This window comes from Arvicanthis niloticus, chromosome 10 (assembly GCF_011762505.2).
Source record: "Arvicanthis niloticus isolate mArvNil1 chromosome 10, mArvNil1.pat.X, whole genome shotgun sequence".
Taxonomy (NCBI): Eukaryota; Metazoa; Chordata; class Mammalia; order Rodentia; family Muridae; genus Arvicanthis; species Arvicanthis niloticus.
The window spans coordinates 17465066-17490381 of NC_047667.1; the positions used below are offsets into that span (position 1 = coordinate 17465066).

The 25316-nt window shown below is 37.0% G+C and overlaps 1 protein-coding gene across 8 annotated transcripts in view; it reads left to right on the forward strand.

The window, feature by feature from the left end:
* The window catches only part of R3hdm1 (R3H domain containing 1), an 83538-nt gene that overhangs the window by 21306 nt on the left and 36916 nt on the right, over positions 1–25316 (forward strand). For 2 of the 8 annotated variants that reach the window (XM_034512939.2, XM_034512942.2), the window contains 12 exons: positions 1502–1561; positions 1650–1790; positions 5428–5536; positions 5631–5726; positions 8160–8197; positions 8281–8331; positions 8431–8657; positions 10716–10970; positions 13026–13177; positions 16809–16910; positions 19344–19640; positions 23460–23583. In XM_034512939.2, coding sequence (XP_034368830.1) covers positions 1502–1561; positions 1650–1790; positions 5428–5536; positions 5631–5726; positions 8160–8197; positions 8281–8331; positions 8431–8657; positions 10716–10970; positions 13026–13177; positions 16809–16910; positions 19344–19640; positions 23460–23583 — 1652 coding nt within the window. Of the gene's footprint in view, positions 1–1501; positions 1562–1649; positions 1791–3383; positions 3517–5427; positions 5537–5630; positions 5727–8159; positions 8198–8280; positions 8332–8430; positions 8658–10715; positions 10971–13025; positions 13178–16808; positions 16911–19343; positions 19641–23459; positions 23584–25316 lie in introns of those variants that run through there. The other 6 variants (XM_076941091.1, XM_076941094.1, XM_034512940.2 and 3 more) reach the window with 6 other exon arrangements.

Sequence of the window (25316 nt, forward strand, 5' to 3'; positions counted from 1 at the left end):
AATAGAATACCACTTTTGGCTTCCAAGAGCATCTACATACTTGCATTCATGCATAAACATATATACAAATAAAATCTTTACTTTTAAAATAAAGCTGGGCGTGGCAGTGCATGCTTATAATCCTAGGGCTGGCAGGTTGAGACAAAATAATTTTAGCTGCTCACTAGCCAGCCAAGCACATCTGAGCTTCAGGTTCAGTGAAAGATCCTGTCTCAAAAAAAAAAAAAAAGGTAGAAGGTCATCAAACCCCAGCTTGGACCTCTGTATGCATATGTATATGCACACCAACATGAATGGTATACATTCTCTCTTTCATGCTTCCCCCATCACACACAAACACATAGGATGTAGTCAGCTAAAATTCTCAGTCTGTCATACTATTGTAAATATATTGTAAATATATTGTAAATATATATTTGTTGAGATGAGATGTAGCAAAGAGAATCAGGTCGGAGGATAAGATTGGATATTCCTAGAATTTGCATTAAAATGTACTCTTATTTTTGGATTTGAAATCTTTTGTAAGCATACTTCTCTTTTTTGTACATAAGTATAAATAGTTAACTGCTGAATAATTGAATAGACTATAGAAGGTTCTGCCCTGTACTATTTATTTTAGGGGATTCTTTAGGCCTTGCCTGCTCTTTTGAAGTTAACATCTTTACAAAACAATCTATAACACTATTTCTAGCTTTAAGATTCTATAAGGTTGCCGGGCAGTGATGGCGCACGCCTTTAATCCCAGCACTTGGGAGGCAGAGGCAGGTGGATTTCTGAGGTCGAGGCCAGCCTGGTCTACAAAGTGAGTTCCAGGACAGCCAGAGATACACAGAGAAACCCTGGGGGTTGGGGGGAGAATTTAAAAAAAAAGATTTTGTAAGGTTTTTGTTTTATTTCCCACGTGAACAGGAAATCTGCAGTGAGTAGAGGAAAACCCTAGAGCCCTATTCTCAGAGTATCAGAAGCAAGAGGAATGATTCCGCTGGCTTGTTCCGGCCTAAGTGCCCTGGATAGGACCCTAGGTAGCCAAAGGAGCACATGCCAATATTTATTTGAGTACTGATTTAATAGATAGTGAATGTCTTTGCTTCATTTTCATTTTATAAGAATTTCAATCTAATAGTAGCAACTTAACACAATTCGGAGTAAGTGCATTTGGATTCCCTTACGAGTATTGCTTGTTACTATTAATAGCAACTCATGTTGTTTAGAACACTATTTCTGTGGAGTTTAAGATAACATAGTTGAGCTCTTAGGATGTACACTGTCCTGTCCACAACTCTACCATAAACAGTTATATTGAAAAAAAAATGTTCTTTTATTCTCTTACAACTTTTGTTTTTTAGAATTCTTATAAAATACTCTAGCATTGAGCTTATGATATCTCTGAACATACTGTTTTTAGGGAGGAATTAGCTGTGTAACTCTATAACCTGTTAACATTTATGATTAGACTTCAATGCTAAGTTTTACATGTAAGAGTCTTCATACTTTCTTTCAGGGACAGAATGATGCTGCTGAAATTGGAACAAGAAATTTTAGATTTCATTGGTAATAATGAGTAAGTTCTCACATTTAACAAGAAAAGAGGTTATAATTGTAATTCTCCTTGATTTATTAAATTAAATTAGTGATTGTTTTTCTTTCAGGTCCCCACGTAAGAAGTTTCCCCCAATGACATCTTACCACAGGATGCTGTTACACAGAGTGGCTGCCTACTTTGGATTAGACCACAATGTTGATCAGAGTGGGAAGTCTGTCATAGTGAACAAAACTAGCAACACAAGAATGTAAGTGTATGGAGTTACATTGTCTATGGACTAATACTTTCCTTTCTACAGCACTTTCCATCTACAGTTAATTGCCTGACACTTCATGCCATAGAACCAAAAAGTACATGTATCTCATTAGGAGCAGAATGCACACCTGGATTCAGATAAGGAAGGTGAGACTTGCTTGAGGAACGGCAACAACAGCCTTGGAGGACATGCTGTCAGCCATGTTTAACAGCCACTCTTAATGCATTTTTAAAATTAATTTAGGTATCTGTGACCACCTTCAGGGAATTTGTTTTAAGTAATTTTTAAAGAAGCAGTAAACAGGTTTTGACACTCTCACATTCAGTCTACTACTTTTTTATTATTTTGAAAATCCTGTTTTGTTTTTTTCTGTCTTTCTTCCTTTCTTCCTTTTTCTACCTCAAATCTGAAGAAACTGGAACTCTTGGTTAGTGTGGTGACTTTCTTACTGCTGTGTTCCTTTCTTGGACAATATCTGATTTACTGAGAAAATTTTTTAATGCTTAGAAGGAACCCTTTGTTTTAAAGGCAATTGCTTTAAGAAGCTGAGCATATAGCTCATTGATATAACACTTGCCTAGCAATACTCAAGGACTTGGGCTCAGTCCCTTGAATTATAAAAAAAAAATCCTGGAACAGGTGGAATCCTGTGCCACCACACATGATGCAGAAGTATTCTCTGTGTCATTTTTATTTGTGGTAGAAAAGAACCTAAGGTAATAAGTCACCATCAGTTTCAAGTGCCACAGATAATGTTCTTCACTTCATTGTTTTTCTGCTTTCTTGAGGTCAGGTATGCCCCAGCGTTTGTCTATGTATCACTCACTTTACACAGTTATATTTAATTCATCTAGTCCCTTCAATAATCATGGCCTTTGCTCGTATAGCTGCCGTATTACTTGCTGAAGCAAAATTGAGGCTCTTCCATTTCAGACAGTCTCTTTGTCAGCCAAATAGGTGTGTTTCATATTTTAAGTGACTATTCTTACAACTAAAGTTAATAAAAGGTATCTTTGACAGAAATTCCTCATAAATATCTGAGAATTATTAGAAAATATAAATTATTAGAAAATATAAATCTGTTATAATTTCATCATGTCTGTTTATTAGTCTTATAAAATCATCCTTTGTCAATCTTTTCCCAGCTAAATTATATAATGACTAAAGTAGGGTAGTATCCAGTCAGATACAGGTGAGACTGAAAGTGGCTAGAACTGTACTCTCTTTAACCAGTACCTTTCAACATTACTCAGAGCTGCTGGATGCCCAAACACATGAACATTAGCAGGCATTTTGACTAACATTTTGACTGACAACTCTCTAAGGTTTTCAATACAGTGTAACCTCAGTTATTTGAATTCTATGAATGATGCCAGAAAGCTTAAGGGTTCTGTTTGTAAAGGTAATCAAAATTTAGTTAAGCAGAGACATTTACAAATTATGGGTTAATGTAATTATAATTAATGTTTCAGATCATTGAAGTTACACTGTATTCCTACTTAATATCTTCTGGGATATGTAAATCAGAAAACCTTAGAGATCTGCTCCACACTGAATAAAAACAAACTTACCTTTTCCTCATAGGGAGATTACCCGCTCCAGCCTTGAACCAGTGGTGTTGTGGATGTCAACAACCGAGTGTCCACTGGGGTGTCTCAATGGAGCGGGAAGTTGCCGATTGCAGGGCAGTAAATTCAGGCATCTTTAAAAGAAAGAGGTAAGACAGTCTTAAGGTTAGCTGAAATGCCTGCCAATATTATTTTGTGTGGGAATCCAGCTGTTCTTAGAAAAGTTGCCAGGGCCTTGGTTAAACCGTAGAGTTCACTTTTAGAACAAGAATCTCTTACATAGCTAGCTACAACTACAGGTAATAAAAGGAAGTGAAGCAATGCTGTGACAAATGACATACTGTCATGATCAGGACTAACTGTATAACCTTTCAAACTCCCAAAGAAAGCAGATTTCTCATCATTTTGGTCATGAAGCATTGTGCTCTTATCTTCTTCTTTACTTTGGTATGAATTTTCCCCTTTTTTAAGTATCTGCTCTGTTTCATTCATCATTTTACAGTACAAATTTCTTCATCTTGTTTAGATAATTCTCATCTTTAAATCTTTTGTATAATTTACAGGAGTCAGCTCCAGTGTTTAATTAAATTTTTGTAGATTAAGATGAGTGGTGGCACATGCTATTAATCCTAGGACTTAGGGGGTAGAAGCAGTAGAAATCTCTGTGTTTGATGCCAGCCTGGTCTACATAGCAAGTTTCAGACCAGCCAGTGTTAAACAATGAGACCCTATTGCAAAAGGAAAAAAATTATTAACTAGATTGGAACAAGTATTTAACCATGTTGTTTAGATTCCATTTATAATGAAATGTCTAGTCTTGGTTTGCTGAGATATCATCATTTGAGTTTATTAATAAAATGTCTTGCTTGTGAGGCATGGTGTTGCACACCTTTAATCCCAGCACTCAGAAACAGAGGCAGACAGACTCTTAGTTAAAGGTCAAAAGGCCAGCTTGGTCTACAGAGCAAATACTGGGCTAGCCAGAGCTACACAATGAGATACTGTCTCAAAGAAATGAAATTTTGTTCATGGTATTCTCATATTGCTTATATGTATACATATAAATATGAATTTGAACTATATATAAAGGAAACTTTATAAAGGATTTATTAGGCTTTATTTAGATTTATTAAATGTTATATATTGTATATTTCAAAGTAGTAATTCCAATGTAAAATGGTAATAAATCACAGAATATTGATTGAATTGACTTACTGGAGCTGGTAATATATTGGTGGAGGTCATTTTTATATAAGTTTAATGTCTATGGCCCTCAATCATTTATCTGTCTTGTAGGTCTTAGGTGAAACTTGGGGCATTTCTAATCATCAGGGGGGAAAAAAGCCATTGTGCTGCAGAACATATACTCAACTCCACAGTCATTGCTTTAGATTCCACTGTTAGCCTCTACATAAGAGCTTATTTTTCTAACCTGCTTAATTTAGTGGAGAACAACTTGCTTGCTGTCCTTTTATGGCATGAAGACTATTGGAGTGTAATGTATGTGATGCAGTCCTTACCCTTTTCTTGGACTCTGTAACATAAATGAGATGTCAGCCTTACAGTCTGACAGCCCTGGGCTCCAACTGTGGCTTAGTCTTGCCCTTTGTCTTGACTTCTCACAGGTGCTTTAGCCACTTTAAGTTCAGTTTCCTCAAGGTTTCTTACAGTGACAGATCTGCTGAGGGCTCTTTGATGGCTAATTCATTTCATCTTTAGAATAACCCTATCAGGTAGAGAAAGAATGTAATTCCCATCTCATATGGGAGAAAATAGGAAGAAAAAGATTACTTATGCGTATCTTAAAGCCCGTACTGTGTTAAACAGCTAGATTTCAATCCAAACAGTCTGATGCCAAAGCTCGTGCTGTTTTTAATAAGTCCTCTGTAGAATAGCATTTCCTCATGAAAATCTTACCATGATAAAGTGAGATAATAGTAGTTTGTCTTAAGCAGCACTGATAAACTGAAACAGTTTTATTATCTTGCATATATTTTTTACTTTTATGTAAATACTGTACATTGAATTTGTTGTTCCTTTGTCTTATTTCCTTTTTTCAGACCTGATCAAAAATTTAATGAACATATTAAGGATGATAGAGGTGAAGACTTTCAGAAACGATACATCCTTAAGAGAGATAACTCTAGCTTTGACAAAGATGATAACCAGGTAATCTTGAGAAAAAAATGTAACATTTTAAGTGCAAGCTTTAACTGTACCAAATAGTTCATTTTCCTAATAATAATTGTTTTCCCCTCTTTAGATGAGAATACGTTTAAAAGATGACAGAAGAAGCAAATCTATAGAAGAAAGAGAAGAAGAATACCAGAGAGCTAGAGACCGAATATTTTCCCAAGACGTATGTGTCAACTTACCCTTCGGACTTCATGTGTTTTATATTCTAGCCCCAAATAATATTGCTCATATTATTTTTAACCATATTGGTTCATACACATCAGGTCATGTTTTTGAAGGAGGTGTTTTGTTCGTGTGAATTTGATAGCACACTGAATCAAAAGAGTGAGGTTGACCAAAACTGAACACAGGTGGACCACAGGGATCAATAGCACATGGGAATCGTTATTTGTGTAAACTGAGGTGATAGAAACTTAACTTAAATCTTACTTTGTTTACTTAAAACTTAATAACTTGTGTCTTATAAAATAAAGTTAGTTGATCTTTTAGATTCATAGTCATTATCTGCTTTATAAGTGACAATATTTAGAGATATCTGCATGACTAATTATTTTATGCATATTTGGCTTAACCAACATTGATAATACACCCGAATATACAATATGTAATAAATAATATTAAACATTTATTATAAGTGCTATGCTAAACACTAAAGACTATACATGGACAGTCATAATCCACTAAATGACCCTTTCTGGTCAGTATGATCATATCTGTATTTTACAGATATGAAAACTGAGGCTTAATCCCAGTACTTAGGAGGCAGAGGCAGGCGGATTTCTGAGTTCGAGGACAGCCAGGGATACACAGAGAAACCCTGTCTCAAAAAACCAAAAAAAAGAAAACAAAGAAAAGAAAACGGAGGCGATAGAAAGCTATGCAAAGTAGCTAGAATAAATAGACCTAGAGGATGGCTGAGTAGGAATTTTAATCCAGGTCTGCTGAACTCAGCATCTATGTTAGAGAAATGTTCCCTTCAGTATTTTATAAGTTAAATGACATACTGCCATCGACAAGTTGTTGTGTAAATCACAGAGATACATGAAAGTGTAATAGACTCAACAGCAGAGAGAGAAGCACTACAAAGACAAACTGGGAAGGGCATGGGAGAGTAAGCTGAGAGCCCATAAACTCAAGTTGAAAAAAAATCAGTATTTGCAGAGGCTCTCAGGGAAGGGAAAACTTGAAATACAAAGAACTGAATGTTTTAGAGTAGCCAGAATATAGCTGGTAGATGCCATTTGTAAGGGGGCTTTAGACTGGAGAAATACTTAGAAATTTGGTGCCTTGGCCCTAAACCTTTGGTAAGGTAGCTGAACTTTGAGTGCTTTTTTTTTTTTTTTTTTTTTTTTTTTTTTTTTTTTTTTTTTTTTTTTGTCTTTCTACAGACAAAATGTAATCCACATTTAGGCATCTTGAGCCATGTATTTGTATTTAGTCAAAAGTTACTCTAGTACGAAAGCCACCATAATACATGGTTATGGTTGTGTTCCAGTAAATCTTTATTTGTAAAAACAGGTAGTTGGCCGTTTGTTCCTGACCCTGTATCAAGGAGTCATGAAAGATGGGAGAATTACAATTTAGAGAGCTTGCTTTGGTTTCTGCTCTATAAAGTGAATGAATAGGGCAAAATTTGATAACTACAAAACTCTTTAGAAGACTGTTAGAGTAATTCAAACAGAAATGACCATTACCTGACTTAGATTGACAGCACAGCGGGAATTTGAGTATAAGTCCTTAAGGTCTGTCTATTTATTCTCTGCTTTATCCATAAGTTCTGTGTTACCACTGCCACAAATAGAAATAGTCACTTGTGGTACAATGAATCGATCAGTCTTTATTTTGTCTTTTTCTCATTTATTATTTGTGAATGTGTGCATGTGTGTAAGAAAGAAGGTCAGAAGACAACTTTCAGGAGTTGGTTCCTAAATTTTACCATGTGTGTCACAGGGCTTGAACCTCAGGGCTTCAGGCTTGGCATCAGGTGCGTTTACCTTCTTGGCCATCTTGCCATCCTTTCATTAGCTTTTGGTCTCCACTAATCCAATATTCATGAATTAGCTAGAATCTGTCCACCTTAAATATACGATTAATAAAACAGGTCATCCATTTTAAGAAGGCTATTGAAATTTCAAATTCATTCTGAAAGTCTAAGATATGCCTATTAAAAATAATCATAGTGCCTCCAAGCCATGAAAAATTCAATCTTTTATAAGGAATATTTTTATATTTTTAGTTGTAAGCCCAACCTTTAGCAGCTAAGCCATCTCTCTAGCCCTTAGAGTATACTCTTTTTGTTTGGTTGTGGTTTTTTGGGGGGTTTTTTTGTTTTTGGTTTTTTTTTTTTTTTTTTTTTTTTTTTTTTTTTTTTTTGTTCTTTTGAGACAGGGTTTCTCTGGTTTTTCTGTGTAGCCCTGGCTGTCCTGGAACTCTCCTGCCTCTGCCTCCCAAGTGCTGGGATTAAAGGTGTGTGCCACCACTGCCCGGCTAGAGTATACTCTTATAGTTACTATATATGATTTTTTGTTGTTGTTGTTACCATTGGTGTACAGAAAACATTGTGTATTTGACAAACTTGTTTACCTTTTCTTTCCAGTCCCTGTGTTCCCAAGAAAACTACATTATTGACAAAAGGTAAGAAAAAATTTAGTATCTATTCTAGTTATTATCTAGTTGATGCTAATAACAATTAAAATATTTTATTAAAATGCCAACAGAATCCAAGATGAGGACACTATTGGTACCCAGCAGAGGCGCCAGATATTTAGGTATAGAAGCACATTTTCCAGACAATGTTAAAAAAAAAATAGTTTTTTTTCTCCTGCTGCCCCCAATTAACTTTTCAATGTTTTATTTCTAAATTACAGAGTTAATAAAGATGCTTCAGGGCGATCAACAAACAGCCATCAGAGCAGCACTGAAAATGAATTGAAATACTCAGAACCACGACCCTGGAGCAGCACAGATTCAGACAGCTCCCTCCGAAACCTGAAACCCGCTGTAACCAAAGCCAGCAGCTTTAGCGGAATCTCGGTCCTGACAAGAGGTGATAGTTCTGGAAGCAGCAAAAGCATAGGCAGGCTTTCAAAAACAGGTATAAGTGTCTACTTAGAACTGTGCAGTCAGAATGTTACTTTGCCTGAAGTCATAGCTCCTCGTCATATGGTTCTAGTTATCACACAGTGTAAAGTTACCTTCAGCTCTGTAGACACCTACAAAGCAGAGGAGTGATTGCCATACTGACATTAGGGTTCATTTTGATCTGGAGATAGAATTGTAAACTGAAGTAAATCTCCTTGTTCGTTGCTATATAAATGAGTCAGTGGTAGGTCACTGACTCATTTCTTGTCTGTAAGAGGTGAATGGACATTCTTCCTTGCTTATTTATGGTTTAAGGAACTTAAAAAGAAAAGTAATACACCTACAACTATAAATAGAAATTTAACTAATCTGCCATTTCTTTTGGCTGCTGTACTTCAGATACATTGGTCATAGCAACTTCTCTCATTTTCACTAAGGAGCAGAGCATACAGAATCTCATGTGTCTTTGAGAACTTTTATATATCTCTTTCTTTAATCTCAAAATAAACATGGAAATCAGAAATGTCTTTCTCTCTAGCCTGTTTGGATTAGGCTAAACATAAAATGAGTATTGTACAACTACATTTGGAAGGTATAAGGCAACAATATTTTTTAATATTTTAATGCTTTAAATTGCTAATGTTTTTGAATTGCATTCCCACCTTAAAATATAAATTTATTGAAAATGTCATAGTTGATACAATACTGCTAAAGTCAGTAAATTTTATAAGTGTTTATAAAATTTGTATAGTTATCTGTGTATACTGCAATTTGGTCATAACCACAGGAAAATAAATATTGTAAGGACGACATTTAGAGAGTGCAAGAGTCATCTGCCTTTGCCTGTCAGATACTGGAGTTAAAAACATGCACACCACCATGTGTGGCCTAAAAAAAAAAAAATTTAATAACTTGGGGCCACTCAGATTGCTCAGCTAGTTAGTACACTTTCCATACACACATACAAAGTAATAATAATAATAAAATAAAATTTTAAAAATAACTTATTCTATCATAAGAGACAGTGGAATGTTTTAATCCTTTAATAGGTAAAAGTGATAATGTTCCCCTATGTTGATGCATGCCCTTAATCCTAGTACTCGGGAGGTGGGGGAAGGTGGGTCTCTTGAGTTCTGGGACAACTAAGGCTACATAAAAAAAACCCTGTCTCAGAAAAATGATAAAAGATAAGTGATACAGTTTAAGTGTCATTTTAATATGACTTAGAATAAAGGCTTTCTTTGGAAGACAGTCTGTGTAGTGTATCATAATTACTCATTAGAACCTTTATCCCAGAGTCAGCCCCCTCTGTTACAACCTAACTAACTACGAGTACAGTCTAAATCTGTACGTTTCATTGTTTCATTGTCCACCTTCAGTCTTTATGCTTTCTAAGTTAGTGACAGCTCAGTCCCTGTGAGATAGACTGTAGAGTCAAGAGCAATCAAAGTATTTGAAATATTTTTTATGCTGTGTCTGTCACTAGATAAAAAAAAAAAAACAGGTAGTTGAGTTTACATTATAGGAAGATGCTGGTTATAAACTGAGATGAAATTCTGTAGTGAAATTTGGCAGCTGCTTCTTTTAGTAGATAATTTGTCATTTTTATTGTTTCCCATGCCATACTTAATCTGTGTTCTTATAGATAAGCATTTATGAAACGTGAGGATTTAGGCATTTGGCTCTACTAAGTTCTTTTTCCTGGAGAATTTGTAATCTGTATATCCCTAAGTGTTAATTTAAATGCTAAAATGTATGTAATGAGTCCTTTTGAGAATGTCAGTAGTATGTTTCTTTGGCTGTCTGTGGCTTGGGTTACTGTAAACTTGGTAAATTGCATGCTTTGGCTATGATTTTTCTGACAATTTCTGTGCTGCTGTTTGCTATATTAAAATTATATTTAGGAGGATAAACTAAAAAGAACCACTAGGCAGTAAATTATGGTAGCCATTGCTGTCATGTTGTAACTGCATGTTGTATATTGTGAATTGTATTATTAGGTTTTTAAAACTTGAATTCTTATATGAAGTTTCTTTTTTTAATTTCATGTTTTCCATTACTCTTCTCCTAGGATCTGAGTCTTCAGGTAGTGTAGGGTCCTCTACAGGCTCTCTTTCTCACACCCAGCAGCCTCTCCCAGGTTCAGCTCTTAGCCAGTCTTCTCATGGCGCACCTGTCATCTACCCGGCAGCCAGCAATCACAGTTCTCTTTCCTTTGATGGTGGCCTCAGTGGTCAAGGTTCATCTCCTAGCACTAGCTTCCTTTTGCTTCCCTTGGAAGCGACTGGCATACCACCTGGCAGTATTCTGATCAACCCACAAACAGGTGGGTATCCAGAGAGAGAGTTTATTGTAGTTGACATAGCAGGAAATATCTGAAAATTGGGGTACTTTTAAAAATGTGTTATTTAAATGTACATATGTTGTTAGCATTTTAATTTTGATAAATTATTTTCTTTGTCCTGAAAACTTTAAATATTTAGGATGCAAAATGTTAAAATTTTTATTTATCTTGTGAGACAATTTCCCCCATGTGCCATCTATGATGTGTAGACTAAATAAGAGCTTGACTGTAATTAAACAGCCACTCATTCCATTAAAGCAAATGAACTACCTTTGAGAGAACTTTATTTTGTATAGCATTTTTATTTTGTGGCAAATAATATGTACTTTATGAAGAAGAACCAAGTAGGAAAAACTTGTAATGTCCTTGAGAATGTGGTAATTACTTTCTTTGAGCGTGGTTCATGACAGGGTTTCTCTGTGTGTACTTCTGGCTGTCCTGAATCTTGCTTGCTCTGTAGACCAAGCTGACCTTGAACACAGAGAGCCACCTGCCTCTGCCTCCCATGGGATTAAAGGCATGTGCCACCACCACCCAGCTGGGTAATTGCTTTCTATTTAAGAAAATCTAAAACACATTTTTTTTTTTAAAAAAGGTAGTTGTTATAAACTAATTTTGATAATATATGTTCTTAGTCCTTGACATTAACTAATGATAATTAATATTATTACACATTTACTTTTAACCACATACAGTTTGATAGCTTATTGGTCCAGAACCTACTTTGTTCACTATAAGCAAAATATTTTCTAAAGGTCTAGAGAGATGACTCAGTCATTTAAACTCTCTGGCTTCTCTTTCTGAGGACCCAGGTTCAGTTCCAGTCACCTACATGGCAGCTCATTCTTTAAATTCTTCATTCATGACCTTTATACTGACACTTTTAGGTAGGAGAAATTCCCACTTAAAGTAGGGAAATTGAATAGGTAGCTACACAAAAGGTTTTTATGTAATATTATACTATACATAATCTGTTGCCATTAAACTGATTTCATAATTACACATTTAAAGCTATCAGTTACATTTTCAACCTGTTTTTTTGTTTGTCTGGTTTTTTGTTTTGGGGTTTTTTTTGTTTGTTTTGTTGGTTTAGTTTTGGTTTTTTGAGACAGTTTCTTTGTGTAGCCCTCGCTCTCCTGGAACTTGCTCTGTAGTCTGTGCTGACCTTGAACTCACTGCCTCCTGAGTGCTGGAACTAAAGGCATACACCGCCACTTCCCAGCCTGTCTTTTATAAAGTGACATATATTCAGTGTGGCCTATAACCCAAATTATTTACCACCTCTCTGAAAATTTGTGAATGCTTTTCTGATATCTTGGAGTCAGGCATTTTCTGTTTGAGCTGAAATGTATGCCAGTCCTAATGTCCATGTGAGGCTAGACAGACACAGGAGTCTTTTGAATGTTGTTGACCCTTTCCCTTTGTATAGTAGCTGAACCATGGTCCTGTGATTGAATACCTGGAGCAGAATTAGATTTGGAACTCACAACTTTGCAGAAAATGTTTTTTTTTTTTAATTTATTTATTTTTATTTATTTTTTTCTCATGTTTAATGTTTTTACTTGCATATATATTTATGCATCATATGACTGCAGTATCTACAGGGACCAGAGAGGGCATCAGATCCTTTGGACCTAGAGTTAACAGATGGTTGTGAGTTGCCGTGTGGTAATAAGCTCCAAACTTGGGTCCTCAGGAAGGGCAGCTCATCCTCTTAACTGCTAAGCCATCTCTCTCCAGTCCCTCAAAAAATATTTTGATTATCCACTGAGCTCAGGTAGATATGAAACAACACCCTTTCCCCAAAACAAATAACATTTGAGTATTCATACTAAATGAAAAGTTAAAGGTTCTTAATAGCTTTATTTCAAATCACGGTGATACTTACCAAGTTAAGAAAACCATTTGTCTTAAGAATCTGAGAGTTTTGGAATTGTGCATATGAGATTTATGGATGTGTTTTATAAATCAGTAGTGACAATTTTATTTTCAATCCTGTTGAACATTGACTTTTTCCTCTTTTATTCAACTTTTCAGGTCAGCCCTTCATAAACCCAGATGGAAGTCCAGTTGTGTACAATCCTCCTATGACTCAACAGCCAGTTCGAACCCAAGTGCCTGGTCCTCCACAGCCGCCTCTGCCACCCCCACCACCTCAGCAGCCAGCAGCCACTCACATGTTTTCACAGGTGCACAGACCCATGATTCTGTAGTGCTAAGCTCACCTGCCTTTGCATATGTAGGGCTAATGACTGAGGTAGCCAGGTAAGTGTCTCTTACAGCTTTAATACTCTGTTCCCAGTGATGTTCCACTCAGTAGTCACAGGAAGAAAATGGTAAGGACAAATATTTGCGACTAAAAAATACTGAGGGTGTATTAGAAAAGAGAGAGTGATACTACCTCGGGGCCTGACTGGCAAGTATTTTATCCCTATTTTACAGTAAGAAGTAGACAAGAGGAAGAATAAAAACAGATTGCTCATTGGCCTAGTGAGGAAAGTGAATTATTAAAACTGAATAAATCCAACAGAAGAAACTGTACTGAGCTGCTCACACCATACAGAGTACTTTCTATTGCAAGGGTGGAGTGGGGTGGTTTCTGAGAGTCCAATGTTTATTTGTGCATGTGTGCATGCACACGGCAGCATGCATGTATAGATCAAAGAACAACTATAGGAGATGAGTCTTTCCTTCTATCATGAGTGTCTTGGAGATAGAACTTGGGTTTTCGGGCTTATCAGCAAATATTTTTACCCACTAAACCATCTCTCAGACTCCTGAGAGTACTTTTTGTTTGTTTGTTTGTTTGTTTGTTTTAAATAGGTCTCACTATATTACAGCTGGCCTGGAACTTGCAATGTAGATCAGGCTGGCTCACTGAGGTCTGCCTGCCTATGCTTTGCAAGTGCTGGCATTAAAGGTGTGCATCACCATGCTTGGCTTTAAAAGCTTTCTTAATTATATCTTGAATTTATATAAGTAATTTAGAGTTTATACATACATACCTACATTGTCTTTTTGTTCTCTAATAATTTGTTATCTATGTTTAGAGAGTGATAATACCTGTAGAATTTCTACTTTCATGCCAACTTTTAAAGATTATGTAAGACTTGTACACCTATAAACATTCCACCGGTGAATCTCCTTTAGTGTACTTTCTCGTAAGAGATGTGCAGTAATAAGCTTGAACTGAAAAAACTTCATCTCATTTTTTTATAAGATGTATCATTTAGCTAATGGTGTCTTGTGGGATGAAGGACATATAAGTAGTGAGTTACACTTTCAGATGTATGAAAGTAGAGAAAGCAGTTGGTTGCTGTCTGCAGGTAAGATTCTTGGCTGGGCAAGTCAGTTGTTTTCTTTTGCTTTGCTTTGATGCTAAAGTAGGGCTTAAAACTTAAAAGACCATATAAAAACGTCCATGTACCTAGAAGACATCGCATAAAGCTCTGCCAGAGAATTAATTCTGCATGACCTTCTCAACCATACCTAAGGCTACATAAAATTCCTTCCTTGTCCTGCTCTGCCTTGACTTCATGCAACTTGCTTCCAAGGAATTTCTTTCTTTTGCTGTTGTATAACTGTCTTTACACTGCTGTGTGTTTCACCAGGAGCTTTATAGGACTGACTTCCACTTTTACTTAATTTGATGGAAAATAAGGTTAGTACAGCTTTTAAAAGTTTCAAGGATTTGTTTGTATGTGTCAGATTATCATCTCTTAGGGATAATTTTACCTATCAATTCTCAGACCTGTGGTTAAGATCAAATTTAGAAATAACATTGTCCCATGTAGTTCTGAGACCATCCTAGAATGGAGGTATAGAGAGTGTAGCTTGGAAACAAGCAATCAAAAGCTGAATTTGAGGTCTTGGTAAATATCCAATTCTCTGACTGATTTAACTTACACATTTAAAACAAAACAAAACAAAAAAGTTGCAGTTAGATTGTCTCAGAAACAAAAACTCACTCACTGAATAATACCCTATTACTATCCTTTGCATATTCTGAGATAAATGATTTGTACAATTTCACATAACCAAACACTGTAAATCTGTGAATTCCAAAAACAGGCCCTTCAGGATTGCTATATTTCCTGAACATACAACATAAAACTGGTCACTATATGGATGTTCAAGTAGAAAGAGGGAAGCGCTAAGACTTTTCCTTGTCAATTTGGTGTCAGGATTTTACTTTGTTCTCTCTGCCGGTTTGCACTCAGGAAGACCTACCATAGGAGCTCGTCTTGTATTCTTTCCCTTCTCCAGCATCTAAGTCTGCATATCTGACAATTGGAGTAGGTCAGGTTGACTGATAAAGGATTATATCTTAGTGCTTATGTCACTTAGTGCATCAGGTAGCCAGTAGGAGGATTTCTAGCCCCTTGCACCTGGTTAGCATGCTTCAAGCTGTCCTGAGTTAGCTGATTGGTAGCTGAGAGGTTTGTCAGGGACCATCAGCAACTCTCCAGATCATTCAGCCTTCTTTTCTGCTTTTGTTTTAATCGTGCTGTGATTAAACTGATCTAACACTTTTATACTTTTAGATTATTCTGTTGATTTTGTTGTAAAAGAGTAAGTAATCATTGTAAATCTCAGTTGCCATAAACATTTTCCTTTATTCCTTGCACACTCTTACTTCATTGCTTGCATTTTAAAATTATTCTTTTCAGCAACGTTAGCCAGTGCAGGATTCATTCATGAATATACAGTTTAACCAAAAGAGTGTTTATCAGATCAGAATTATCTGACTCCTTCATCTGCTTGCTTAACTGGCACAGTAAAGATCACTTAATCTGTCTTCATCTGTTTTTTCATCTGTAGATTACAGTGAATCACTTACTTTTAGTACCTTGAGAAAGCAGTTTTTCTCTCCTTGAAACACAAGTGTGTTTAGCTGGAGATCTATAGTATCTAGTTTCTCAGTTTCTACCACAAATTCTTCTTTTAAAAAAAAAAAAAAAACATTTAAATAATACATTTAGCCACAAGGAAAATATTTTATTTTTTCTAGACAAAAGATAAGTGTTTATGTATGTAGATATGTTTTGTTCCTGATGTAGTTATTAAGATTTATTTATTTTATGTGCATGTGTATTTAAGTTGCCTGGGGGGTGGGAATACACACACACACACACACACCACATAAGTATGTGATGCCTATGGAGGTCAAATGAGGGCATTAGATCCCCTAGTATTGGAGTTACAAATGGTTGTGAGCCACCATATAGGCTCTGGGGACTGAACCTGGGTCCTCTGCAAGAATACATGCTCTTAACCACTGAGCTGGTTATTCACAGGTTTTTTTCACACAATGGTGAAGTTTTAGTAACAGTGTCTCTGAGAATTTAAACATGCTTTATCAAATAAGAGGAGGGATACAGATGCTGTATAAGTTTATAAGGTTTTTATTTATAATTTAGTGACACCAAATTTAGTAATAAATATAATATTTATTTTCAGTATAATTTATAATAGATCAACTTAAGTATAAGACAGCCCCTTCATAAAAATCAGGAAATAAGAGTAAGAAGTTTTGTTTTTACGGACATAACTCAGATAATAGGGTTTCAGATGACTAATGATATTTCTATTAATTTACAAAAAAGTTACATTTATGACATAAAAGTTATTATTTTCATTATGAAATCAACTTGAGCCTAGGTATATTCTTCATTTGATACTGTTTTTCTTGTTAACTCTCTTGTATTTTTATGACTTTATAAATGTAAAGCCGTTGCCCCAAAGTGTAAATTTCCATGCTATGCACTCCGTGTAACATTTTCTTCTGACATTAACTGTTTGCCCACCTGTTATTCCTAGCCTTTTGGTTCTCTGCAGTCCTCTTCTCAGCCTGTTCAGTGCTCTCCAGCCCCCTACCCATCCCCGCTCCTGCCAGTCTCACCCACCCAGCAGTACTCCGTGGTACTGTATCTCTTTTCATCTCATTGTTACTATGGGCACTGTGTGATGAATGCTTCAGACTGTGGTCAGTGTAATCTGTTCTTTTCAGCTTTTCTTACAGGAAGTTACATAGGTAACAAAGGTGTTTTCTGATTCATATTATTAATAATTCATTCCTTTTCATTGAGAGTGATTATATCAACTTATCATAGTAACTGTAAAAGACAAAATTATTCCTATTTTTCAAAAGGGAAATTTTAAGGTTGAGTGTTCTGAACTAAATTTCTCAGATATTTTAGTTTGTTTTTTTACATTGAAGTCAGTTTTGAGTCTGTAGTCCTGAAATGATAGTGTCATAGAGTTCTGTTTAAAACACCATGACAAAGAGCAAGATGGGAGGAAAGAATTTATTTCATCTTACTTCAGGGGTCAGACTGCATCTCTGGGAAGTCAGGGCATGAACCCAAGGCAAGAAACTGTAAGCGGGAACTGAAGCAGAGGCCATCCAGGAGTGCAGGACTATCACTGGCTTGATAGTCATGCCTTACTCAGCCTGCTTTCTTACACAACCCAAGAACACCTGCCTGCCCCAGTGGTGGCATCAGTCACAATGGGCTGGCCCTTCTGACATCAATCACTATTTAAGAAAATGTACCACAGACTTGCTGATAGGTTAGTCTTATTGAGGCATTTTCTTAATTGAGAGTCCCTCTTCCCACGTGACTCTAGTTTGACAAAAATCTAGCCAGAACAGGCAGCTTTCCTCTTAAGTGCGGTTAGGTACAAAACCAGTTACTTTAGATGGATTACAACATATAGCTACAGTGGACTTCTTCTGATTTTATCAAAGACCACGTGACATTTAATTTCTCACTGTAAGATAATATCCTTAATCCAAAGTATGTCCTGAATTATAACTGTCAGTGTCTGTAAGATCAGGCCCATACTGCAAGTAATTAGCTTTGTGATATTGAAACACTGTCTTTCTGCATAGCTCCATACATGAACTAACTTCGATATAAAAAATTGCTTTCTTTAAAGTGAACTTCCAGACAACTTGCTTTTATACTAAGGATATTCTTTGTTGACCTATTCTATTTTGAAACTGTACTTCAAATCAGATTATAAACAGTAGCAGAAAAAACATTATCAATGCTTTTGGAAAACTCTTTGTTTTGTTGAGGATGCTTTTTTTTTTTTTAATTGCGGCAACAATATTTACCAGCTTCATCTCAGTGATTTTATGAAATCATTTCAGCAACATGGGGCTGGAGATGGCCCTGAAGTTAAAAGTACTAGTTGCTCTTCAGAGGACTGGGGTTCAATCCCCAGCACCCACGTGGTAGCCCACAACTGTCTGTAACTCCAGTTGTAGGGGTATCTGACACCCTCACAGCAATTCACATAAAATAAAATTAAGTTATTAAAAAAGGAAACATTACCTTTCGTGAATGACTCTTGGACTTATGCTATTTTTCTAAGACTATTTAGCCTTATTACTTTGTAATTTAGAGCTGGGAGGTATTTTCATTTAAGAAACCATTTGCATATATTGTAAGTCTGCTGCTTCCTCATAGCGGGCATTTCATTTTAACCCTATACTGTCATTTGAGTGACCATTAAGAGATAATGCTTAGGCTGTCAAGGAATAATATGTGATATGGCACATAAATCATAGCCTTGGTTAGAGACCACTAGTTGCTCACCAATGATCCAGAAACAAGACACTTTGATATAAAGTATTCTCCTGTTTAACTTGAGTGGCAGACTGAGAAATTATGACTATATTATTTTTTGAGATATTAAAAAAAAGAGTGACTAGTTAGATTTTGATGGTTGGAAATGCAGAAAAGCTATTTAAAACTAAGTATTTTTACAGAAAATACTAATTATGTAATATAAAAATGTCCAGGTTTGTTTCTGAACCCAAGTCAACATTCAAACTTCATTAAATCATAGGCAGCTTTGTTTTTTAAACTGAAAATGCACCCTAATCTTTTTTCCCATTAGGTATATTTTCTAAGTAATATGTGATATCATTAAAACATAACTTCCCTCCTATATAGGAGTTTTCATTTTCTTGAGCTTGTTGTCTTTTACCTGTTTTACTCACATATGATGTTTGTACATCTACTGCTACAGCTTGCTTACAAATATACAAAGTGTAGGACTTGGGTCATATATCTCAGTAGAGTACTTGTCTCACATCAAATCATCTTGGGTTCCATCCTAAGCACTGCACAAATTAGACATAGTGATTTATGACTGTTCTCCAGCACTCAGGAAGTAGAGACAGGAGGATCAGAAATTCCAGAAATTTTCAGCTATGTAATGACTTTGAGGCTATTCTAGGAGAGATGAGATATTCAAAGTGGTGTGGGTGTGTGGCACTTTGCATTTGTGAGTTTGGCCCATGAATGAAAGACTCACTGATGGTCAACTTCTTTTCAACAGGATAGCCTTGGCTCTCAGTTCAGCCACATGAGTCTTGCCCGACAGCCATCAGCTGATGGTTCCGACCCTCACGCCACCATGTTCCAGTCCACTGTTGTTCTGCAGTCTCCACAGCAGTCTGGTTACATCGTGACGACAGCACCTCCACATCCTCCGCCACCTCCTCCGCCACCTCCCCCTCCTCCTTCCCTTCCACCTGGGCAGTCAGTCCCTACTGCCAGTTTCTCTGCCTCTGGGCATCCTGTCAGCCAGCCTGTGCTCCAGCAGCAGGGGTTTCTTCCTCAGCCCTCACCACAGGTATGTTACTTTATCATGTTCTTTTTCTCAGAGGAACCTCTAACTTGGGAACAATTTGTGAGACAGTTTAAGTAAAGTCCATAGTTATCTCTGGAGATTGTCAAGTGCCTAGGGAGCAGACAAATAACATTTAGCTGCAATTCAAAGTATGTGTTCTTTGAATTTACCTCTGGCTCTGAAAAGTGTTTTTTGTTTGATTTAATATCATAGTAAGTATATTTGTTAGTTAGGGTTACTATCACTATGATGAAACACCATGATGAGACAAAAGCAAGTTGGTGAAGAAAGGGTTTATTTCATCTGTTTACACTTCCACATCATAGTCCATCATTGAAGGAAATCAGGGAAGGAATTCAAAACAGGACCAGAACCTGGAGGCAGGAGCTGATGCCAAGGTCATGGAAGGATGCCGTTTCATTAACTGGCTTGTTCATCCTGGCCTGCTTAGGTTGCATTCTTCAGAACCTTGCCCAGGAATGAACTGGGTTCTTCCTGCCAGTTACTTATTAAGAAAATACCTTAAGGCTAGATGTTTTAGAGGTACTTTCTCATTGAGGTTCCTTTCTTTTCATATGACTCTAGCCTGTGTCAAGTTGACATAAAACTAGTCTGCAGAGTGTAATAAAACTGAAAAGTATATATGACAGCATTTCAGGAGTAGACCAGGTTGAACAGAAGTAACATCATAGTGTCAGCTTTCCAGTTTGTAAACAAATCTCTCACTTCGAGCTTAATTGTTTTCAGTATTTTTTGTATGGGATTTGTTTGTTTGTTTGTTAGTTTGTTTTGTAGTGGGTAGATTTGAGACAGAGTTTCGAAGCAGGGTGTCCTGTAGCTTGTTCTACAGACCAGGGTGTCTGTCCTAAACTCAGAGATCCATCTGTCTCTACCTCCCAAATGCTGTAACTAAAAGTGTGCACAACTGGGCCTGACTGTTTTGCCTAAATAGATAGTACATGTTTTATTACATACACTTAAAACATTTAATGTCTTTAGTTGCTTCTATAAAAGGAACTGTTTTTAAGTTTCACATTTATTAGTTCACAGTAAACGGAATTTGATCATAGTGTTCTTATATCCTGTGAGTTCTCTCCTTCTTCTGCTTAGCTATTTCCTCTGAATTGAAACATTTCCCTTGGTGGTAGGAAGGAAGCTTATACAGTCAGAAAATAAGCAAGACTTATTAGGCTCAGGATATCAGTGAAACTTAAAATTATCAAGAAGGTCCTAAAACAGAAGATCATAGGGCCTCTCTGATATTACAGCTACATGTGCTGAGAGAGGTGCCCCTCCAGACTAGAGTGTAACTGTCTCTAGTTTTTCAGGAAGGGCCAGTGATAGAGTTTTCATGAGTTGTCATGTGCACTGCAGTGAGCTTTTCAGTGGTGTGATACTTGTCTTTTTTTCATCCAGTAAACTCATTGAGTTCGCTAAGCTAGATGTTTGTGGACTCGTTTCTCTGGTCTGTTGTTGGTGCCATCCAGGGTGTCTTGGATGAATAGACATTTGTTCACATCTCCCCAGGCAGAGGTAGAATCACACAACACCTTTCCATGGATACTCATTTTCATAGTAGACTTTAAGTTCTTAGTGTTTTTTTCTGGTTTTGCCAGGTTGGTTTTTTTGTTTGTTTGCATTGCTTTTTCAGGTTAGTTTGTCTTGGTTTTGCCTTTCCTTTAACAGCCATTATTAATATAACTGATCATTTTACCTATAGTAAGGTGATGCCCTACCATTAACCTACTGGCTTTCTTACAGCCTTTTCATGGGGTAAGGTTTTTAGTTTTATACAGTGTTGGGAGCCGACTTTTAGCAGAAAGCGGCTATCAGCTTTGCAGCCATCTTGAGCCATATACCCTGACATGAGACTTGGATTACAACAGCCTACAACAGCTGAGCACACTCTGATAATCTTGGTTTAGATACCTTGGGTGTGTGAGATTAAAGGTGTGTGAGATTAAAGGTGTGTGACTTAAGAGTGTGACCTAGAGATCAGATTTAGAGATAAGACCTAAGGGCATGATTAAAGGTGTAACTTAGAGGCATGGCTTAGAAGTGGGACATATAAAAGGCAGACAGTAGAGAATCAGACTCTTTAGATATACTCTTTAGGGAGACTCTTTAGAGAGTACAGCTAAACTTGGGACTTGGACTAGGAAGAGAGACTGAAGAATAAACGGGATTGAATCACACTCTGTCTGGTCTCCATTCTTCGAGTCCCTCCTCACTCTCTCTCTTGCTGAACCCCGACCCGCAGACCGGAGCGGCAGCTTGGGCCGGGATACAGTGGCTGCCAAACTCGGGGCGGCTCGGGCCTCAACATTTTTTGGCGCCCAACGTGAGGCAGCCCCGGCCTCAACATTTAGCTAGGGCCGCGACAATACAGTTCTTAGAATTGTATATATGACATCATTTCTCCACACAAGACTGTTTCCAGTGTCTTTTTTTTCCTTCACTACAACTAATCTGGGTCAGATTAATTTTAAAAAGAAAAATTTCACTAGATGTGATGGCACATTACTGTAATGCCAGCACTCGGGAAGCAAGTACAGGTGGATCTCTGTGAGTTAGTAGTCATCCTAACTACATACAGAGTTCCAGATCAACCACGGCTACATTGGAAGACCTTTCTCGGAAATGAAGTGGGTAATATCTGTCTATGAGGTACTCTGGTCCTCTTCTTACTGTCTTTCCACTCGATCCCTCTTCAAAGATTTTCTTTAAACCCAAGGTTTAGGTGGTAAAATGTTTTCAACTGGGCATGGGCACCTCACTGATCCTTACTCTCTGTTGTAGATCTCTGTAACGGTCTCTTTTGCAAAAGGAAGATTTTTTTTTTTTTTTTTTTTGATGAGGGCTGCTACACTTATTTGCCTGTATAAGGATAAATAGAGTACAGTTTGAAATGATAATTGGCTTGGAAAAATAGTGGTTATGGGTTCTCACCAGGGTTTATAACCTCTCTAGCCACAGGAGAGGTGGATGTACCAAGCAAGCATGAACTCCCTCCTATTAAGTGGCCATTAAATCTAATTAGATAGCTGCTGCTACCCCATAGATAAAAGTGCTGGTTTTACACCATTGGGGATACCTTATCTGGCTGGCATTGTTATGATTTGTATTATTTGCAAGTAGGTAGGGCTGTTGATGGCTTTTCTTCATTATCAGCTTGCATAGTACCTTTTGACTTGAGAGCTAATCCTCAAGAGGAGGCTTCCAGTTAGCTCCAACTCAATTCCCCCCAAGTTCTACGTTTAAAGTATGCAGTGTCCTCAGATCTTTAAGCTCTGGAAGCAACTATGAACAATGGTAGCTTCAGCCAAGCAAACTTGGTTTTATTAAAAAAAAAGAAAGAAAGAAAGAAAGAAAGAAAGAGAAAAAAAAAGAAATGTGAAACAAATACAGCAACAAAATTAGCAGCTAAAAGTGATTAGTGAGCACAGTGGTAAATATCTTTTGTTATGTGTGGTTTGGATTGGGGGATTGTTTTGTTTTGTTTGAGACAGGGTCTTTCTATTTAGCCCTGACTAGCCTGGGAGTCACTATGCAGACTAGGCTGGCCTCGAACTCACAGAGATTGATCCCCCTGCCTCTATCTCAAGAGAACTAAAATTAAAGGCATTCGTCACCATGCCCATGGGAGGATATCCTTTTAAAGATACCTGAGATCTGGACTTTATTTTTTTCCATTTAAATTGAAAAATCTAATTGGTTTTAAAAGGGTTGATTTTATAATTACTGCTCATTGAATGTGCCTCATGGTAAAATGACTTTTCCAAATAAAACTAATTTTTTGTCCTCATGGCTTATGATTATTAGATGCCAGCCTGTTACTGTGCTCCAGGCCACTATCACTCCAGCCAGCCTCAGTACCGCCCCATCCCTTCTGTCCATCACAGTTCACATTTAAACCAACCACTGCCACAGCCTGCACAGCACACAGGTGAGTCATCTTCATGCCAAGGTTTTCAGCTGTGGGCATTACGTTGTTTCCAGTTGTACTTTATCTTTTATATTAAGAGTCTATTATGCTCAGTCTTTGAGGATCGTGTGTGTGTGTGTGTGTGTGTGTGTGTGTGTGTGTGTGTGTGTGTGCGCGCGCACGCTAGTCGCATTTAAATGAAGAGTAGAAAATCTTACCTTTCTTTAGAAAACTACACAGATTTGTGTGATAAAGGGATGAGATCATAATAGGAATGTTTTGCAAGGCCAGGAACTGGTGAATAGCTGTTGGGTCCTCACGATCATGGTAGTAGAAGCCGTTTACAGAGGCATGTAAAGCAAGATGGCCTCCATATTATAACCAGAAACAAAAAACAGAGCCTGGAGTCATTTGAACCTTAAATGTCAAAGATGGCTGAAGAACTGTATTTTGGTTTTGGTTTTTTGGCAGGGTTGTGGATTTTTTTTTTCCAGAGAAACTTTTCTCTGTAGCCCTGGCTGTCCTGGAACTCACTCTGTAGACCAGGTTGTCCTCAAACTCAGAGATCCACCTGTCTGCCTGCAGATTGCTGAGATTAAAGATGTGTTCCACCACCACCTGGCTTGATGAACTATATTCTTATACATTTTTTCTGTTTCGTGTTCATTTTGATGATTATTTAGTGAAAAAGAAACAAATAGAATCTAGAACTGGAAGTATAAAATTACTAGAACTCAATCTTGTTTTCTTTTTGTCCTATTTTTCTAAAGAATGTGTTGAACTCCAGTCTCATTTTTTTTCAATACTGTATTAAGGGCTAGGTAATAATTTAGCAGATAGAGTGATTGCTTTACAAGCTTGAGCACCTGAGTTTGGTCCCCATCCCCCACATAACAACAGGCATAGTGTAATATTTGTCATTGTAGCACCGGCAAGGTAGAGACAGGTGGATTTTTGGGACTTTATTCCCAGCCAGCCTGGCCTAATTAGTGTACTCGGAACTAGTGAGAGACTGTTTTAAGAACACAAGATGCACAGTTCTTGAGGAGTGATACCAAAGCTAATCTCTGGTTTGTATACATATGTGTATACATATGCAATCCCACAGACGCACAAAAAGCTGTCTTACTAATCTTAATGAGCTCGTTTCTGTTTCCATTCTGGTTGTGTCCTGTTACAAATGTTTGATTGAGGTGTTTATCTAAAACCTTGTGTTACATAAATTAAAGAATTGAGTTTAGATTTTATTATCGATTTCTATAGAGCATTTTGAGCTCTTTGTCATTGGCGGAGGTACAGATTCTGTGCAGAGGCATTTCAGTCTACCTGCACAGAAGAGTCTGCTGTGTCAGTACTGTCTGCTAACTCTTGATAGCTACTTTTGGACTGGTCATTACAGTGAAAGTATCACTTCTTGCTTCTTGTACAGTATAGTCACCAACTCCCATTGCAGATAAGAGTCATAGTTAACACAGCACCACATCCAAACATTTTTGTTTTTAACATGCTACACCTGTAAGTTTTCTGTTAGTATTCAGGCTGTTTTTTCTCTGCACTAGCCCGAAATTACATGTGCTACAAGGTGTTTTTCTATGAGCTTTTGGTCATCATCTTATCATTTTAACTAAGTTACAATTTGTTTTGTCTCAAATATGACTCCTTTAAATGTCAGATTTGCATGAAGCCTAGTAATACAGCCCATGTCAAAAAATATAAACAGTGTATATTTTAAGTTAAGACAACATCAAAGTTGT